Consider the following 18,895-nt stretch of genomic DNA (forward strand, 5'->3'; position numbering starts at 1 on the left):
TCATTCAGAACACAGCACAAAGAGATAAAGAGATGGAAAATAAAAAGATAAGGAACATAGAGGATTAATGGAAGGGCTAACATATATTTAATTGGAGATCCAGAAGGAAAGGTGAGCGAGACTGGCAATATCTGAAGGAATTATGGCTGACGCTTTTCCAGAACTACTGAAAGACACCAATCTTATGATTCAAAAAAATCAATACTCTAGATAGTTTAAACAGAAGAAATCCACAACCAGACATTTCATAGTGAAAATGCAGAAGACCAAATTAAAGAGAAAAATGTAAAAGCAGGAAAAAAAAAATTCCTTCAAAGAGTACTGCTACTCCTCAGCAGTAATAATGGAAATCAGTAGACAGCAGAATGGTATCCTCAACGCCTTGGCATTGTATTCCTAGAGAAAGTATCTTTCAACACTGAGGGTAAAATGAAGACATTTTCAGGCAAACAAATATTGGGAGAATTCACCATACAGACCCTCACTAAAGGACTTTCCAAAGGCAGAAGGAAAAGTATTCCAGAGAGAAAGTTTGAGATTCAAGAAGAGCAAAGGCAGTGGAAGATCCAAATGATCACTGAGTTTATAAAACAATAACAGAACTGTTTGATAAGAAAAGATAGAATTAAGACACATTACAACAATATATAATAGTTTAGAGGGATGTAAATGGAGTTAAAATGTGCTCTAAGATCTTAGTAGCAGAATTAACATAAGACATATCTGAAACATAAAGACTGGAAGTAAAAAGAAGGCAAACAATCTGCCATGTAAATACATCTAGGAGAAAGCTAAGTAGCTATATTAATATCAGACAAAATAGACTTAGGCAAAAGATACATTAAAGAGAACTAAATAAATGGAAATATATAACATATTCATGCATTAGAAGACTTAACATTGTAAAGACATCAATTTCTTACAAATTGATCTTTCTACTAAATGCAATCCCAATCAAATTATCAACTTTTTTTTTAAGTGGAACTTTACCAGCTGCTTCTGAAATGTATTCAAAATTGCCAAAGACCAATAAAGTACCGGTACCCAGAATATATAAAGAATGACTACAAATCAACAGAAAAATAAGCAAGAGACTTGAATAGTCATGTCACAAAAGAGGAAATCGAAATGGTTAATAAACATATTAAAAAGATGTCCAGGGCTGGCCCGGGCACAGCGGTTAAGTTTGTGCTTTCTGTTTTGGTGGCCCACTGTTCACCGGTTCAGATCCTGGGCACGGACCTACTTACCACTCATGAAGCCATGCTGAGGTGGCGTCCCATATAGAACAGCTACAACTCTACAACTATGATACACAACTATGTACTGGGGCTTTGGGGAGAAAAAAGAAAAAAGAGGAAGATTGGAAACAGATGTTAGCACAGGGCCAACCTCCCTCAAAAAAAAAAAAAAGAGAAAGAAAGAAAGAAAGAATTAAAATTAAAAAAAAAGATATTCAGGGGCCGGCCCAGTGGCGTTAGCGGTTAGGTGTGCGCGCTCCGCTTCAGCAGCCCGGGGTTTGCAGGTTCGGATCCCGGGAGCGCACTGATGCCTCGCTTGTTACGCCATGCTGTGGCGGTGTCCCATATAAAGTAGAGGAAGATGGGCATGGATGTTAGCTCAGGGCCAATTTTCCTCAAAAAAGGAGGGGAGGATTGGCATCGGATGTTAGCTCAGGGTTAGTCCTCCTTACCAAAAAACAAAACAAAACAAACAAACAAAAAAAGATGTTCAACTTCTTTGGTAATCAAGAAATTACAAATTAAAACTACAACTTCTAGGGGCTGGCCCAGTGGCATAGTGGTTAAGTTCCCATGCTCTGTTTTGGCAGCCCGGGGTTCCTGGGCAGATCCCGGGCATGGACCTACACACTGCTCATCAAGCCATGCTGCGGCGGTGTCCCATATACAAAAAAGTGGAGGAAGACTGGCACAGATTTAGCTCAGGGAAAATCTTCTTCAAGCAAAAAGAGGAAGATTGGCGATGGATGTTAGCTCAGGGCCAATGTTCCTCATCAAAAAAACCCCACAAAAAACAAAAAACTACAACTTCTAAACTGGTAAAAATGCAAAAGTCTGATAGTTCCATGTGTTGACAAGGATGTGGATCAATGGGCACTCCCCTACACTGCTGTTAGGAATGTAAATCGCTTCAATCATTTTGGAAAACAAATTGACATTATCTGGTAAAGTTGAAGATATACATATTCTGTAAGTCAGCAATTTCACTCTTAGGTATACACTCTAAAGAAATTCTTGCACACGTGCACCAGGAGACACATAGAAGAATGCTCATGGCAGCATTGTTTGCAAGAGCCCCATGCTGGAAATAACCCATCAAGAGCAAATAAACTGTGGTCCATCCATATAATGGAATACTACATAGCAATTAAAGGGAAAAAATATGCAACCACATGGATGACTCTTGCCAGTAGAATGTCGAGCAAAAGAAGTAAAAACAAATAAAACTAAACAATATTTTTTAGGCAGCCATATATAGATGGTAAAACTATAAAGAACACAGAAATGATTATCACAAAAATCAATAGTGGTTTCCTTTGGATGGTCTTAAGGTTCTGATCAAGAAGGACTGCACGAGGGAAGGAGGCAGGATTCTGTGATCCTACAGTGTTCCATTTCTAGCTAGATGGTGGCTACATGGATTTTCACTTACAATTATTATTTAAACTATTAAATTTCCTTTTTACATACTTTTCCGTATGTGTGATCTATCTCACACGAAGGAAAAAAATGAGAAGAAATAATACAGTGCTCTCACTGGGTTTGGTTCCCTAAAGTGACTAAGCACATTCTCTTCTTGGAAAGACAATACTGTTTAGTAGAAAAAGCACTAGAGGACAGAGCTCTCTTAATTAAATTCTTAATTAAGTCCTCTTAAGAAGCTCTCTTAAGCATATTAAGTCTCTCTGAACCCTAATTTGCTCACCTGCTAAATGCAAATAGTAAGAACTACCCTTATCTCTTGGGGTATTTGTGACTAAACAGTCATAACACATTGAAATGTTTAAAAATTGCAAACAAACAAAAAACTAACAAAGCAGCCTACTTTCCATAATCTGAAATTCAAAGGTTTTTGTTATACTGTAGCTATGACGATACTGAGAGATAAAAAAAATCCATGAAAACAAAGGTTGAATTCTAATAATCTGCCACTTCACTTTAAACAGCATTTTTTTGGACAATGGTACATCTGTTATCAGTAATGGGTAAACAAATAGGGTTCCATTTTGAGAAAAAATAAATATAAAATATTAATTTAACCTCAGAAATGCTATAAAAGATGTCACATTAAAAGTCTAGAGACAGACAAGATCTACTCTTGCATTTACAAAAGAAAACTTAAAAATGTCTTTCCCTCTCCATGAAAAGGAGAAATATACTTTGTCAAGTTACCCATCCAGCACCTTCTCCCTAATAAATCATAGCATCAAAATTGTTCTCCCTAAATTGAGTAAAGGAGACAGAAATAAAATAACTAATTTAACTGGGCTTTTCAATTATCCTTAGTGCTGCTATGGGAAAATTAACAAGATATTGAAAGACAAGGGTAATTCACTAAAACAAACTTAAACCATAGAAGTTTTATGTATTTACTTTGCCACTTATAAAATAACTTCTGCCACAAATATCGACAACGCTCTTAGAAATTTTTCATATTCAAACACTTAGAAGATGACAAAGATGACATTAAAATGTAGAGCAAAACTACTCTATTACAATCATATTATTTTTCTATACAAAATATTAATGTTCAAAGTTCTACATACCTGAATGTTTTCCCTACTCCAAGTATGTGGTGTTTTATTGGCAAGTAATTTCAGATCTTGAATAGCAAGTCTCTTTACTGCTTTCCTGGGGTCATTCTTCAAATACTGCAATAGAAGCTGAATCTATAAAGGAAATAAGTCACTCCATGAACAATCCTGTCACTGAAATTATCATTAGGGATGCAGTGTAGTATAGTGAAACTTATAGATTTGAGACAGGGCTCGTTTCAAATAACAGCCCTGTCATTCATCAGCTATGCGCCCATGTTTGGACCTCTTTCTCCTCGTGTATAAAAATACACTATCATTTAATTCGTAAGGTTCCAGCATAGGGCCTGGCCTTTAACATTCGATTCTTTCTTTTCTTTACTGCCAACTCCATGCTCTGCCATGTACCCTCACCCCCACCTCATTTTTCTCAAGGGCTCCCAAGAATCAGTACTATGAATATAGAGAAGGAAAAAGCAAGCAAAAGGAAATTAAACTGATCTTTATCAGAGAAAGAGACTTTAATATTATCAAAACGCATAGATTACTTACTTATTTGTTAGCATATAACTAATAGGCAAGTTTACTGAAGAAAAGGCAGTTTAAAGAAAACTGAAATTACCTGCTTAGGTGTATCAACCAAAGATGAAGCTGCAAGCAGAGTAAAAGTGTGCAAAGAAACGATCACCATTTTGGTGGAAGGATAGGACGTGACTAGCTGTTGTAAAAGCTGACGAGCACTGGACGCCAGGATCGCATCATGGTGCATGTGCTGTAGGATGGGGATCAACTTCAGCTTCAAGTCTACTGGTGTGGCTAAACCTAGATACAGAAAGAATTCTTAGAGACTTCTGATTACCATCCTTTATAGTACTTCACATTTAAAAGGTATGATTCAATTAGCAAAACGGCCATTTAAAAACCAATAGTATACTAACACTATGCTCATAACATTAAAGATACTTATACTAAAGCTAATCAATCAGTTCAATAGTTTTTTTCCAGAAGTATTTATCATAACATTAATTTTTCAGTAATTATAAAACTACATGCTTATAGTAGAAAATGCCCTTAAAGTGAAAGAGAAAGCAAAGTCATATTTGCTGCCTATGTCTTCGCACAGCATACCAAAAAGATATACATATACACATATACTCAATAGCTACAATTTGATTATATTTGCAATTTTAATTATTTCCTTCAATACTAAGTCAAGATCAGGATGTGAAAAGACTGTATGTGGAGTGCTTTTGAAGTTCTCCAAACTTTGTGTAGCCATGCCTTTCTTTACTGCAGCTGGAATCCCATGAAGATTCACTCCAATGCATCTTTTCCTTCAACATTGGAGCTAAAAAGCAAAAAAAATCTCTTCTTCTACAGCATGGCTTTGCAGTGATAAAGAACAAAAAATTGTCAATCATAATGTACCGCATATATGCCAAAAGCTAATTTATACTCTGAAGGTCAGTGGTTTTCCCATTGTGAAATAACTGTTAGTGTGAATATATAATAGCATTACAACTTCCAGCGGTGGCTTACATCAACAAACTCCCTTGCCAGCTGGGCTTCATTTGGGTTTGGTCAAAGCAGAGACCCCCAGGAGATGGAGAGGGAGAAGAGTGAGGTCAGACTATTTACTCCCTGGGATTTCTGTCTGCAGGGTCATATCATGCTTACGTTATTATCATTTCGATCCTTAAGGTACCGAATACATTTGACACTGCAGACCATTCTGTCTTTGAAAGTCTCTCTCAATGGTTTCAGCTTTTTCACACTCTTCCTGTTTTTTGTCCTTTCTCTGGCTGTTCCTTCTCAATCTCTTTGTATTCTCCTCTTTTATCTGTACCTTAATTTCTGTTATTCCTTGGGGTTGGTAACAAATTCTCTTCTCACCCAATGTACTTTCCCTGAGCGAGTTGCTATAATCCCGTAGCTTCCACTATCAGCTATACACTGAAGACTGCCTCCCACCCCTCCGAACTTCAGCTACATATATCCCATTACCTACTGGTTATCTCCAATGGGATATCTCAGAGCATTCTGTACTTAATAGGGCCCAAAGAGAACTTCTGATCTTCACCATGAAATTAGCCCTCCAAAATTTTTCCCATTTCAGTATATGACAACTCTATCATTACAGCTCCTCAGACCTTGGAGTCTTTCTTGATTCCTTTATTTCTCACAACCCACCTTCAAATTTATTAGCAAATCTTCTTGGTTCTATCTTCAAAATATAACCCAAATCTGACTATGTCTTTCCAACTCCATTGCTACCACACTGGTCCATTTCCACCACCACCTCTTGACGGGATTATTGCAAAAGTATTCTCCCTACTTAGGCCTTTCCCCATGGAAGACTCCTATCTCATATCCCCCTACCCGCTTCTCTGCAAGTCTCTTCTCAACCAAGTAGTCAGTGGGATTCTTTGTCTGTGTTTATAGATATCTTTACTGAAGGTTTAGGGAGACTCAGAAATCTTACTTCGCAAAAACACAAGCAGTTTAAAATTAAATGTAAGGATACTTTATTCCTAAAACTCCTCTGCCACTTATCTATGCTGGGCTCCCATCTTTCTCTGCCTTGCCCCCACTCCCACCCCTGTGCTTTTCTTTCCTTCTTTCTTTCAACTTTCTAATTCCTGTTCTTTTGCTTTAATTTTTTCATAGATTAAATGTAAGGAACAATAATGGATCTTAAGTGCGCATATTAATGGATTTCTACATATGAATATACCCATCATCTTGATAAAAGAATACTCCAGCATCCTAGGAGGCTCACCTGTATAGCTTACATCAACTCCCCTGCTATTTGCCCTGTTTGGGTTTAGCCAGTGGGAGCCCCAGTAGGAGATGGGAGGGAGAAGAATGAGGTCAGAGTATTCATTCCCTGGTTCTCTCTCTCGTAGGGTCACATCAAGCCACATCACACTGAAGGTCAATTTTCCCAAGTGGCCCTCTTGACATGACTCCAGGTTTCTGGTACCACTCGTTCCCCTGCACCCTAGAGGGGTACAGCACTACATTATCTCCTATCGCTTATCGTGCCCACACCTTCATAAATGGCTCCTTCATTAAATTCTCCTTGGATTATCTTAATTCAAGTATGACATCTGTTTTCTGCTGAGATCTTGTCTGATACAGCGGGCATTCAATAAAAACTTGCTCAGTGAATGACTGATGCTTCCTTCTAATGATAGCTTTCTGTAGGATAGCCCTTTTCTGGTGGTGGGAAAAGAAGACAAAGGAATGAAGGGGAACAGGACAAATCTCAAACACTGTATCTTGGTCTTCAATTAAGTGATTTTATTCTGGCTCCATTTCCTTTTCTGTAAAATAGACATAACAGTATTACCTGCCAAGTCTGCCAAGTTGCACAATTTAAAGAAATACCATTTAGAAAAATATAAAGAAAGTAGTGCTCTCTACAGTTGTGCAATGCTGTAGCCGTAGAGTTCCCTTTTATGAATATTATGAGGGCAAATGGGGTTAATAACATGAAGCATAGCATGGAAGAGAAGACTAGAAAACTAGGGCTTTGTAGGATACGGTAAGGAATTTGGATTTGATTTTAGTTGCAACTGGAAGACACTGGAGGGACATTAGAAGAGTGAAGAGAGAGCCCCAGATCAGAATGTTCTTCCCCTAAGTATCTGCCTTTCTCACTCAAATATCACTTCATCAGACGCCTTCTTTGAGCAACATATATAAAATAGAGAAGTACCCCCTTCCACCCTGCCATCTACTCTGAGGACTCTATCCTTCTTATCTCACTTTTCCTCCATAGCACCTGATATGTCATATTTTCATTTGTCTATTGTCATTCCCCTTGTTCTGCCACTAGAACGTAGGTTACACAAGGGCAAGGACTTTGTTTTGTTCTCTACCGTACTCTAAACACCTAGAATAGTTCTGGCATTTACAAGATGCTTAGTAAATATTATCTGAATGAACAAATGAATTAATAGTGACCAGCACATAGGAAGTACTTAATAAATGTTAGCAGCTATTATTAATATAAATCCCATTAAGTCACTTCATAATACTAAATGAAGCATACATACCTTGAATCATTTCACTGATTTTGTTACAGATTCCTACAGCAAAATCCCTGTGGAAGGAGAGAACAGCAAAAACTTTAAAATCAAAAAATTAAATCTGCTTAAGTTTTCTAAGGACTTAAAAGAAACAGAACACAATCAGCACAGGAGAAACGCAATACTCCAAATCGTAACTAATATTCCAGCGGTCAGGCGCTGGGGGTGGTGTAAGAAACACAAATGTCCAAACTCCAATCAGCAATGGGCTTATGCCAACACTGTTCTCACAGGGTATTCAAGGAAAGGTGCTCTGATTTACAAGTGCTGTTGCAACTGGCATCACTGAGCGATACTGTCTGAAAGATTTAAGGTCACTATCTCCATCTACAATATTTTATGATATACTTCTAATTAAGAAACGCTTTTAACACACAACTGACTACATAATCAATAAAATATATTGCGAATATTCTGAATTTTAGAAAAATAGAGTAAGTATGAAGCAGTAGAAATGCAGTAGGAAATACGAGTAGAATCTTACTAAAAACCAAACTATTTCAAGTTACCCACATTTTTTTATATTATATATGTGTAAACTGTTTTCCAAGGTGCTGTTTTTGATTCTGTTGCAACAGAAATATCACTGATTGTTGCAAAAGTTATTAATAACATGAATATTTGTAATAAAACATTATATAACACGTAAGGAAAGACAATATGATCCAACTTGTTTCATTTAGCCATGATAAATGATACATAAGACATGAAATACTTCCCCTATGCAGTTCAATGGATGTCTACATAAAACATTTCCTGCCATTAAGAAATCATTTGCCATTTTTAATTTCATTCTCTCACAAGTGGAGTCTTCCAGAGGCTACACGATATATGATCTCTTCACAGCTAATGGAAATGTGATTGTGTATTCTTGTGTTTTCTTGAATTTTCTAAGGTAGTAGGTTTAGTGTATAAATGTTTTCTGAGATTAACAGTTTGTTCTCATTTCTTCTCCTGTGCTCTTACTATCTTTGACTATATCTATTATAACCTTTGTAACCTCATTATCATCCAATACATCAATGTTTTGAAATCCTGAGGTTTTCCTTGTACTTATGCAGAAATCTATCAGGAAGTATACTTTGTAATAAGATTTTGAAAGATTTTTCTAAAATTTTATCTAAAATTGCTTTTGTTTTAGGATTTAACACTATTTTATTCCAAAATAAAATAAAGTTTATTTGCAAAGTATTTTTCTTATACTTCAGAATGAATCACTGGCTTGAAAAAGAGATTAGAAGATCCATTTTCTCAACCCACAGCTGTACCGTGTAGGTTTAAAGATGCTGAAAACGATGGCATATCACAGTTTTCTAACTCATGGAAGGGAGGAATTTATTCTTAAGAAAATGGTAAAACTGTAAATAAGAAAAACAAAAATATGGCTAAAACTATCGTTTGGCTTTATAGGCATTAATAATTTAACTTGTGCCTTAAGAGACAAAACATTCCAAAAAGTATTACAGTACCAGTTAAACTGCAGTTTCACTTTGAGACTAATAAATTAGAATTAAAAAAAAAAAAGACTGAGTATTTTAAATGTAGATGTGATGTGCTCTTTAAAAGCAAAAAATTGTCTACTACAGCTTTTTAAACTAGAAATAATAATAAGTTATCGCAATGTGTTGCCTCAAGGAGCGCATGTAACAGTTGAGACTTGTGCCACTGACAACGATGAATATCTGTTGAATGAAAAGTCAGTAAAAGAAATCAAGGCACTGCCACTTATCACCATTAGAGTAACTTATCAAATAAAAGATTTAGCTGCAAACATGAAGACTGAGTTAATAGCTCATCTGCAGACTTTATTTCTGCCTTACAAATGAACCAATCTACAGACATGGCTAGATGTGTTTTTTTGCCTGTAATTGTCTGGTATCAGCACCATCTAATCATAGAACATCTTCTTTTATGCGACTTCTTGGCACCAAACACTATTTGTGCTGAAATTTTCAAAGTGAGTAATGTTTTTTTTCATCTCCTGGTTTATCCTGGAACAATGGTGTTGATATCTTCACCTCTGGTGCCAAAGCCAAGATGAGCAGAACTGCTGGCACCTTAGCAAGAATCAAGGCAGTGTCACCAAACTGCACTAGCAGTCATTGTATTCTTCACCACTGTGCACTCACATTAAAAAAGAAAAAAAGAAAGCCAGTTGCACTTACAAACGCCCTTGATAGAACAGTGAAAATTACTAATGATATTAAATTTCAACCCTTGAGTAACTGTCTTTTTAATATTCTCTGACAAAACGCAAAGCACATATTAAGTACACAGTGGCTGTCTCCAGGAAAAGTTCCATGCAATCATCTGAGCTATGAGATGAACTAGTCATTTTTTCATGAAACTCCATGGTTATTCAGATTTGGCTATTTGGCAGACATTTTCTCAAAAGAATAAAGTAAGCTTGTAACTTCAAGAAAAATAACTGGGAAAATTTTTTTGCCAATCTGAGCTTCTAAGCAAAAATTAGAATTTCAAAAATTTGTATCTGTCATCATGAGCTTGGCAGCTTAATTTTTAAAGACTTTTCTTGATGAGACTGGTGGTGATAGTAACAAATGTGATCCTTTGATACTATACAATGAAATGGGTCAACGTTTGGAAGACCTGAAGAACACAGTGAACCAATATTTTCCAAAACACCAACACATAAGTTATAAAACCACACATGGGTAAGAGATTCCAATGGATTTCAATATAACATAGTACAAGTTCAGTGATATGGTTTGAGAGTCCATACTGCAATTAACCTTTTAGAAACCACCGCTTGTCTAGTTTTGGTACAGTATCAAAGACAAATAACCATAACTACCTATTAAGCCTTTAAAAATACTCCTCTCTTTTCCAACTATATAGCTGTGTGAGGCTGGATTTTCTTCATTAACCAAAATAACATATTGCAACACAAATGCTGAGCACAGAAACAGATATGAGAATCTAGCCAGACATTCAAGACATTTGCAAAAATGTAAAACAATACTGCTCTTCTCACAAAATTGTTTTGGAAAATAATTACTTTCATAAAGATATTTTTATGTTAACGTATTAGGGATTTGTTATTTTAAAAATGAATAAATAAATATTTAGCCATCTTAATTTCTAATATAGTAAAATAACATATAATCCACATAAACAAAAAAAAGCTCTTTGAAGACCTCAACAATGCTTGAAGAATGTAAAGGGATTCTGACCCCAAACAGTTTGAAAATACTGCTCTAAGCTATCAGCCTCACATTCGATAGGAAAAAGTAAGTTACAAATGTCTTTCAGCTCTAAGGCAAGAGGTATATCAGGTCCATATAGATGACTTGTTTGCATTGCAGAGCACTCTTGTACTTACTCGTTCTGCTTGGAATAATCTTCCTCTAGACTGCTGCTGCTGCTTCATCACTGTTTCAGCTCAAATGTCACCTCTTCAGAGAGGCCTTCCCTGATCACTCTACCTAAAGCAGCTCACTTGGTCATTATCACAATGACAAAATTGTCTTATTTTTTTATCACAAAATTGCTTTGTTTTTTCATAACATTAACAAGCATCTGAAAGTATTTTCTGTTTACATAACAATAGGGCCTTAATTTTTTCCACCCTGTATTCCTGGTGCTTAGAATAGTGTCTGGATGTGATGGATATTCAATAAATATTGCTTCATCAACTAAACAATAACTTTTATAACAACTCAAAATTTAAAAATCTGTTACAGGCCTTTAGGGTCAATAAACTGCAAATTAGAAGCCTGCAGTTTTCTTTTTTTTTTTGTCTAATAATATTTTTAAAAACTCTAAATGTCAACATTAAGAATATATGTTAAGAATATATAGTCTCATATGGTGAGACTAAACAGAATAATCTGATTTTCCAGCCACTGCCCACGTCCTCCCCCCAAAAAATCAGATCTGACAACACTGGGCATACACTTCTGCACTGCCACAATCGGCTGGTGCTAAGGGGCAGATACCCCTTTTAGATGGTGAGTTCACCACAACTGCCGCTAGAGGACACCTCTTTCATTGACAATACTTCCCTGTCCCTGAAGACATTTGGGTTTGCAACTCCTGCTTTGTGACCCAGGGACTAGCTCTTTAAAAATACAAAATTTTAACCTTTTTTAGAACAAGTTAGATGTGGTTATGGTAGCAGATGGGGAAAGAGGATTAAATAAATTCACAAGGTCTTATTTGGCCAGTTACTCTAATTTGTTTAAGATCTAAAATTGATAAATAGAGATATTAAGACAAAAATCTATCAGTATTGGTTAAGATATTTGATCCCAAATCAGATCATCATTGATGGGGAAAGAGGTAAATGCTAATCTCAAAAAAGATATATTTCTTTAATTTCACACTGATACATTTAGATAGCTCCTCAGGCTTTCCTATTACATTAATTTGGTATTTTTAAATATCCCAAATGACAAATATATCATATGGAGGCCTGGCATGTTAAAAACTGCTTCTACATAGGCTGTTAATTTAAATGTTTATTGGTTATGAATTTTATAAATGAAGAATCACGTTGTTTCTATGTTACTTAGTCTTAATCTTTTCTAAAACAGATCAGAAATTCCACAGCTGATAAAATTAGCTTCTGATAACAACATAAGAGAAAAACTGAACCAAAAATGATTCTCATAAATAAAATCTAATCATCAAATTACAAATTTACCACCTAAATTTAGAAAACTATTTTTGGAGCTACTGAAAGTACATATTTAATCTGACAGATTATACAATACTGATACCTTGACAGTGGTAATCAGATGATAAACATTCACTAGGTTTAACTCCTATCCAATAAAAGTAATTTTTAAAAAGTTCTCTCAACCAATGACTCTCAATAAGAAAAAAATGCCAATTTTTAAAAGCACAAATAGGAATTGTATTTACTCAGATATTTCTCTTCTTTAATTACTGCCACATCTACCAACTCTGAGCAGCAAGTTAAAAATTATGTGCTTTCTATTCTCTACTCTCCTTTTCCAATGAGTAATCCTGGAATTCTGAAAGTCTGATAAGAGCAGCTAAAGAGATGAATATGCATGTAATTAAAATACGAAGAAAGACAGGTGGTGAGAAACTATTTCAAAGTTTATCTAAATTTAGCAGAGGCTCTTAATGGAAATGCTATTTTTTATTTAAAAAATAACACATTATTCATCTCATTATAAAACCAAAACTTGCTCCTGGCAGGATATACAGAAATTTATAAAAAAGAGAATAAAAATAAGATGATCTCTTACCATTCAGAGACAACATTTTGATATATATCCTTCTAGTCTTTTTTCTATTCCATAAATACAAATATTTGTTTTTTCAATAAATCTGTAATATCATATAAGCTATTATGTGACCTGTTTCCAAATATATTCCTAGAATATTTTTGTTAAAAGCTGATATAGTATTTCATTGTACGATCATATTTATCTAAGCACATTGGTTGGAATTTAGGTTGCTACTAATTTTTTTTATTATAACACTACAACTAGCATTCTTGCAAATAAATACCAGTACACGCTGCTGTTTCCTTAAGATCAATTCTTAGAAGTGGATTTTCTAGGTCAAAGGGATGCACATATTTAAAAAATGCCCTCCAGAAAGCAATGCTACTTTTGATATCAGTCAATAAAGGGGATAAAATATATTTTTAGAGATGGTAATCAAGCAAGTCAAACTCAGTAATAAAACCATGGTCAACATTTCATCCAAAAAAAAAATACTGTTCTGTAAGATAATAGTGTAGGATATGACATCCCAAATAGGTTAAAATTGGTTTCAACTCAAGTTACCGTCCTGTCAAACCGTGCAAGGCTCTAATGCCAAAAAGCTAAACCTGAGAAGACAATAAGAAAGCAGCAATTCAGTATTAGGGCTGTATATGTTTGGGGAAGACTCTCCAGTGGACAAAGCTGTTCTGCTCCCCAGTGAGGCCTTCCCCAACTATTCTAAACTACACCGATTCCATCCTTCGGGAAACTCTTTATTTCATTTACAGTTAATGCCAACATTTGTACTTAACTTTTCTGTTTTATATACTTAAGTTTTGTTTCCCCAACATGACGTAAACTCTCTTAGAAAATACACCTTGCCATTTACATTTTTCTGTATCCCTTAGTGTTTAACATATACTGATGAAATTAATTATTCCTTAAAAATCTCTTCTTGGGACACCAAATTATTAAAAGGTCTATGCTTACTTTGACTGTGCAGAGAAGTTTGCAGCAGCAAAAACAGCAGCTTCAACTTCTACATTATCGTGTGAATCCAGACTCTGACGAATACTATGATGAGCATTCTTCCTCTCGGGAATTATTGAGGCCAGACTTCCCAACATCCTACAGAAATAGAGAAACCCAAGAAGAATGGAAATATAATAAGCTCAAGGTGAAGAAAGGAAGAAGCAAAGCAAAGCTAGATTACCAAAACTAAAGTCTACAGGTAATAACATAAATCTCAGGTTAATAAAGCACCAACTTTAGGAATCAAGCAGTGACTCAAATTCTAAACACTTTTCCACACTTCAATATGTCAAAAAACTAACTTATCTAACACAAGCAAAATTTTAAAAAAATCACCTTGAAGTACATCCCAGGTACTAGAGACCAGAGAAGAAACTTTTGAATTATTAAAGCACCAAAATATCAATTTTCCAATGTTGTATAAAGAAATTCATTTTATCAAAGCATTAAGAGTCTAACATTTTGCTATTAAGCAGATTCTCAAAGTAAAAAAGTCAGACTTCTCAGTCTTTTTTTCCACATTAGTAAATATTGGTACCATGATTTTCAAATCTCTCCTCAACATCACAAGAACAGAGGTAGAGGACGCCCCCTGGGGCTCATATCAGAATCTGCAAGGGTGAGGAAGGTAGAGTTTAGTTTACTTTATAATAAAATTACAAATTTGGAAAAGGAAAAAATCTATTGTTTGTAATATAAACTACAGAAAGTAAAGCTTGAAAAATCTTTTCTTCAGAAAGGCATGCATTTTGGAAGGCTGCAAAACATTGTAATAAACAAACCAGAGTTCCTACAATGACAACCTTCCTCAAAGTAATGTCCTAAGTAATCTCCCAGTTTGACATGTCTTCACCTAATTATCTTATGGAGATATAATCAACTGGACGTAAGTATTAGAGTTCTTATAAAGAAGACACTAAAATGGGCTAAATATGTCATTTATCTTCAATTTGAAAAGAAAGTTTTGAAACTACTTAGAAGAGTTATTTTTCAAAAAAAAATAACAAATGGCTTTTAATATTTATACAAGAAAAGATTAGACTAGGCTAATATTGACACATCTTGATTAATAGTTTGTTACTATGTAATATAAAAGGGCAAAAAAGCATAATCCTATTGGTCACCACTTTCTCAAAATATTTCTGGTAATATTATAAATAATTCATAGCAGTACATTTCAAATACCATGAATATCTTCTAGCTTCTTCTTCTTCCATTTGTTGTTTAATTTATAAGTCTAAAGCAACAGGTAAAAAGTAAAACATCGTTAAAATATTTTCTCTTCCCTATTCTCTCTCCTCTTTAAATTATTCTGACTCTAAAATTGCTTAGTGTTTGAAAGGCATCACCTTTGGCTTTTCTTCATGTGTTGAATCTTATTAATACATTCTTCTAGAAAGCAAGTTCCTTGAGGTCAGAGTTCCCACTTGAATCTATCTTCCTTAAAACATACTATACCAAACTTTCTGCTCAATGAATACTTAATTCATTGAATACTTAAAACCTTAATGAAAGACATACTTAATGTTGATCTATCATTTATCAGCCCCATCTTTTCTCTGTAGATTTTGTTTTCCTCCTTAACAGACTTGTTTTTTCTTAGTGCTACTATAATACACCTCAATGAAAAATCATATTCCTATAAACATTTAGATCTTTTCTGTATCATATCTTTTCTTTATAGAAAACAGTATTGTAGTCAAATATTGCACTATAGAAGGAATGAAAATACAATCACTTATATGCCCAATACCTTTTCAAAGTTGCATTTTAATAGCCAGGTTCTTTACATTTCTATGGTGATTTTAAAACCTTTTATTTGCAGATTTTTGCATTTTACCATATAGGAAATAGGTGAATCTGTTAAGGCAGGTATTAGTTTTCTCGTGTAACATCAAGAAAAGTGATTTATTACATGTCAGCTCATTAGAATGTGAGTTAGGACTGGAACAATTCTTCCTATACATCCCGGCCGAACTTCTCTTCAGTTGACTAGGCCACTGCTTCCCAAATGGAGTTTCAAAAAGCTAACATAATTTTTTTTTAATTACTAAAGCAATTACTCATTTTCCCCCTTTAAAGCAGAACATTTTGAAGATCTCGTAGTAGTATAAACTGAAAGCACATGTACAGCGGCTAGTGGCTGTAACAGAAGCACACTCACAGCTTAGTCACTTGGTTTCTTTCACACTGCCAGCATCTGGGGTGGTTTTGACAGTTACACACTTTGAAACTGGTTTTATTCTGAGGCATATATTATTTAATTTATAGTTACAGACAGAAAACATAAGAAACAATGATACTGAAATATCACTTAATGAAGAGCATAAAAATGGTAGTAATTATGTTCATGGCTTTCAGGCCCTGAAAGAAGTTTTTGTCTATTTTAAAATATGATTTGTAAAACATTTATCTGACAAAGGACTGGTATCCAGAATATATAAAGAACTCCTACAACTCTATAATAAAAAGACAAATAACATAATAAAATCTAAACAATCTAATGAAAGAAAATGGGCAAAAGATTAACAGACACTTCCCAAAAGATACAAGAACGGTCAAAAGGCACATGAAAAAGTGCTCAACATCATTACTAATCAGGGAAATGCTCATGAAAACCCCTATACACCCATTAGAATGGCTAAAATTTAAAAGACTGACAACACCGAAGGTTGGCAAAGGTGTGACGCAACCAGAACTCTCACACATTGTTGGTGGGAATATAAAATGGTTAAAACCAATTTGCAAAAAGGTCCATCAGTTTCTTACAAAACTAAATATATACCTACCCTATGATTCAGCAATTTCATTCTTAGGCATAGATTTGCCAGAAAAGAAAGTATGTTCACAAGAAGTCTTGTACAAAAGTGTTCCTAGCAGCATTATTTATAATAGCCCAAAATTAGAAACAGCCTAGGTGTTCACCAATAAAAGAACAGACAAATAAACTGTTACAGTCACACAATGGAAAACTACTCATCAATAAAAAGGACTGAATTACTGACATACAACAGAGATTAATCTCAAAAACACTGAGTAAAAGAAGCCTTACACAAAAGGATACCTACTGTATGATTCCACTTATATGAAGCTTGAAAACAAAAAAACTTATTGTTGATGGGAAAAAATCAGAACAATGGTGGTCTCCGGGGAGGTGGATGAGGGAACTCACTAGGAAGGGACATAAGGGAACTTTCTGGAGTGATGGTAAGTTCTATATCTTGATAGAGGTTGGGGTTACTGGAGGCACTTGTCAATACTCAGTAAATGTACACATAAGATTTGTGCATTTCAATGTAAGTAAATTTGATATTAAAAAATCCTGTGAACAACCCTATAAACAAACTGAACTCTACCTAATGATATACAAGCTAAAGTATTTAAGGGGAAGTGTACTGTCTGCAATTTACTATGAAAGGCATTAAAAAAAATAAGATTGATGAATGGATAGAGGGATGGACAGATAGGTGATAAACTTAAGTTTAATAAAAGATCAATAGTAGAATTTAGTGGTGGGCATTCAAGTGTTTACTGAAAATTCTTTCAACTTTGCTCTGTTGTTAAAATTTTTTCATAATGTTGGAATTATGTTGGAATAATGTTTCAAAATGTTGGAAAAAAATTTTAACCTACATTTTAACATATTTAGCCCCAAGCCAAACATGTCATTTAAAAACTTCTAAAGACAAATCATGCTTTTTCTCACATAATTAATTTAAAGTAGTAAATGATACAGTGTTTGTCACTTGTTTAATGGCAAAATTAAAGTCTTCTTTATACTTTTTACAAGATTGCATTTTAAATACTTTATAATGTTAAATATACTAAATTAAAAAATACTTTTTTTACTTTAAGTCATTTTCTTATGCAAAAATTATGAAATCATGAAAAAAATTTCTAAGGCTATTCAAAAATGTTATAATCTTGTCAAAGGGGTTTGATACTCTCATACTGTGTTGCTATTCTCTACAATTTTAGTTTTGAGTTGTTATAAATACACCTGCTATTTTTGGCCTTTGATATTTACTTTACGGATCTGTGAACTTTATAAAACTATGTGATCACCTCTTATTCCCATATCTTCCAATCTTTTTTCTCTTCCTAATTGGGTACCTACTCCAAGAATGTTTTCAAAATAGGTCGCTGTTTGGCAAACTATTTAAGGCCTTGTGTATTTGAGAATCCTTTTATTACACTACGTTTTAAAAGGCAATTGGACTCTATAAAATTCTCAGCTCAAATTTCTTTTCCTTTAATACTTTTTGCATCAAGTGTTACTATTGAAAAATACAATTTGAATCTGACTTTTTTCCCTTTAAAGTGATCATTATCAATTAATCAATCTTTTCTTTCTGGAAGCTTTCTAGAAATCTCTGGTTTTATTGACAGCAATAGTTCCAGTAGGAAGAATTGAGAAAAAGCTCAGTTGCCACGACTCAGGAAAGGGCAAGCATGCAAAATGAATGGCATATTCAAATATTAATCTACATTTTTTCAAATATTTAAACTAGCTCTAAATTATTTATAAAATTCATTCCACTGGTTAAATTCTATTATTTCTTTTTATTGTTGTCTTCTGATCAAAAAATAACCTATGCTTGTGGAAGACAACTCAAACACTACAAAACTACATGGAAAAGTCTCCTTGTCAACCATAACCCAATGACCTCTGCCAAAAATAATCACTGTTAACAGTATATATTCCTCCAGATTTTTTCTGAGCCTATACAAACACATATATTAGTGTTACTGACAAAAATGATTTAATAAAATGGATATCACTTGACTAC

General features: G+C 34.4%; 1 protein-coding gene across 3 annotated transcripts in view; it reads right to left on the reverse strand.

Moving 5' to 3' along the window:
* The window catches only part of INTS7 (integrator complex subunit 7), a 340,989-nt gene that overhangs the window by 306,355 nt on the left and 15,739 nt on the right, over positions 1–18,895 (reverse strand). For 2 of the 3 annotated variants that reach the window (XR_009219849.1, XM_058539794.1), the window contains exons 4-7: positions 14,064–14,201; positions 7,837–7,883; positions 4,398–4,597; positions 3,788–3,910 (exon numbers count right to left, since the gene is read on the reverse strand). Coding sequence is in view for 2 of the 3 variants with exons in the window: in XM_058539794.1 (XP_058395777.1) it covers positions 3,788–3,910; positions 4,398–4,597; positions 7,837–7,883; positions 14,064–14,201 (508 nt within the window). In the remaining variant the exon portion in view is untranslated. Of the gene's footprint in view, positions 1–3,787; positions 3,911–4,397; positions 4,598–7,836; positions 7,884–13,109; positions 13,146–14,063; positions 14,202–18,895 lie in introns of those variants that run through there. The other variant, XM_058539795.1, reaches the window with a different exon arrangement.

The sequence above is a fragment of the Diceros bicornis genome, chromosome 4 (genome assembly GCF_020826845.1).
Source record: "Diceros bicornis minor isolate mBicDic1 chromosome 4, mDicBic1.mat.cur, whole genome shotgun sequence".
NCBI lineage: Eukaryota > Metazoa > Chordata > Mammalia > Perissodactyla > Rhinocerotidae > Diceros > Diceros bicornis.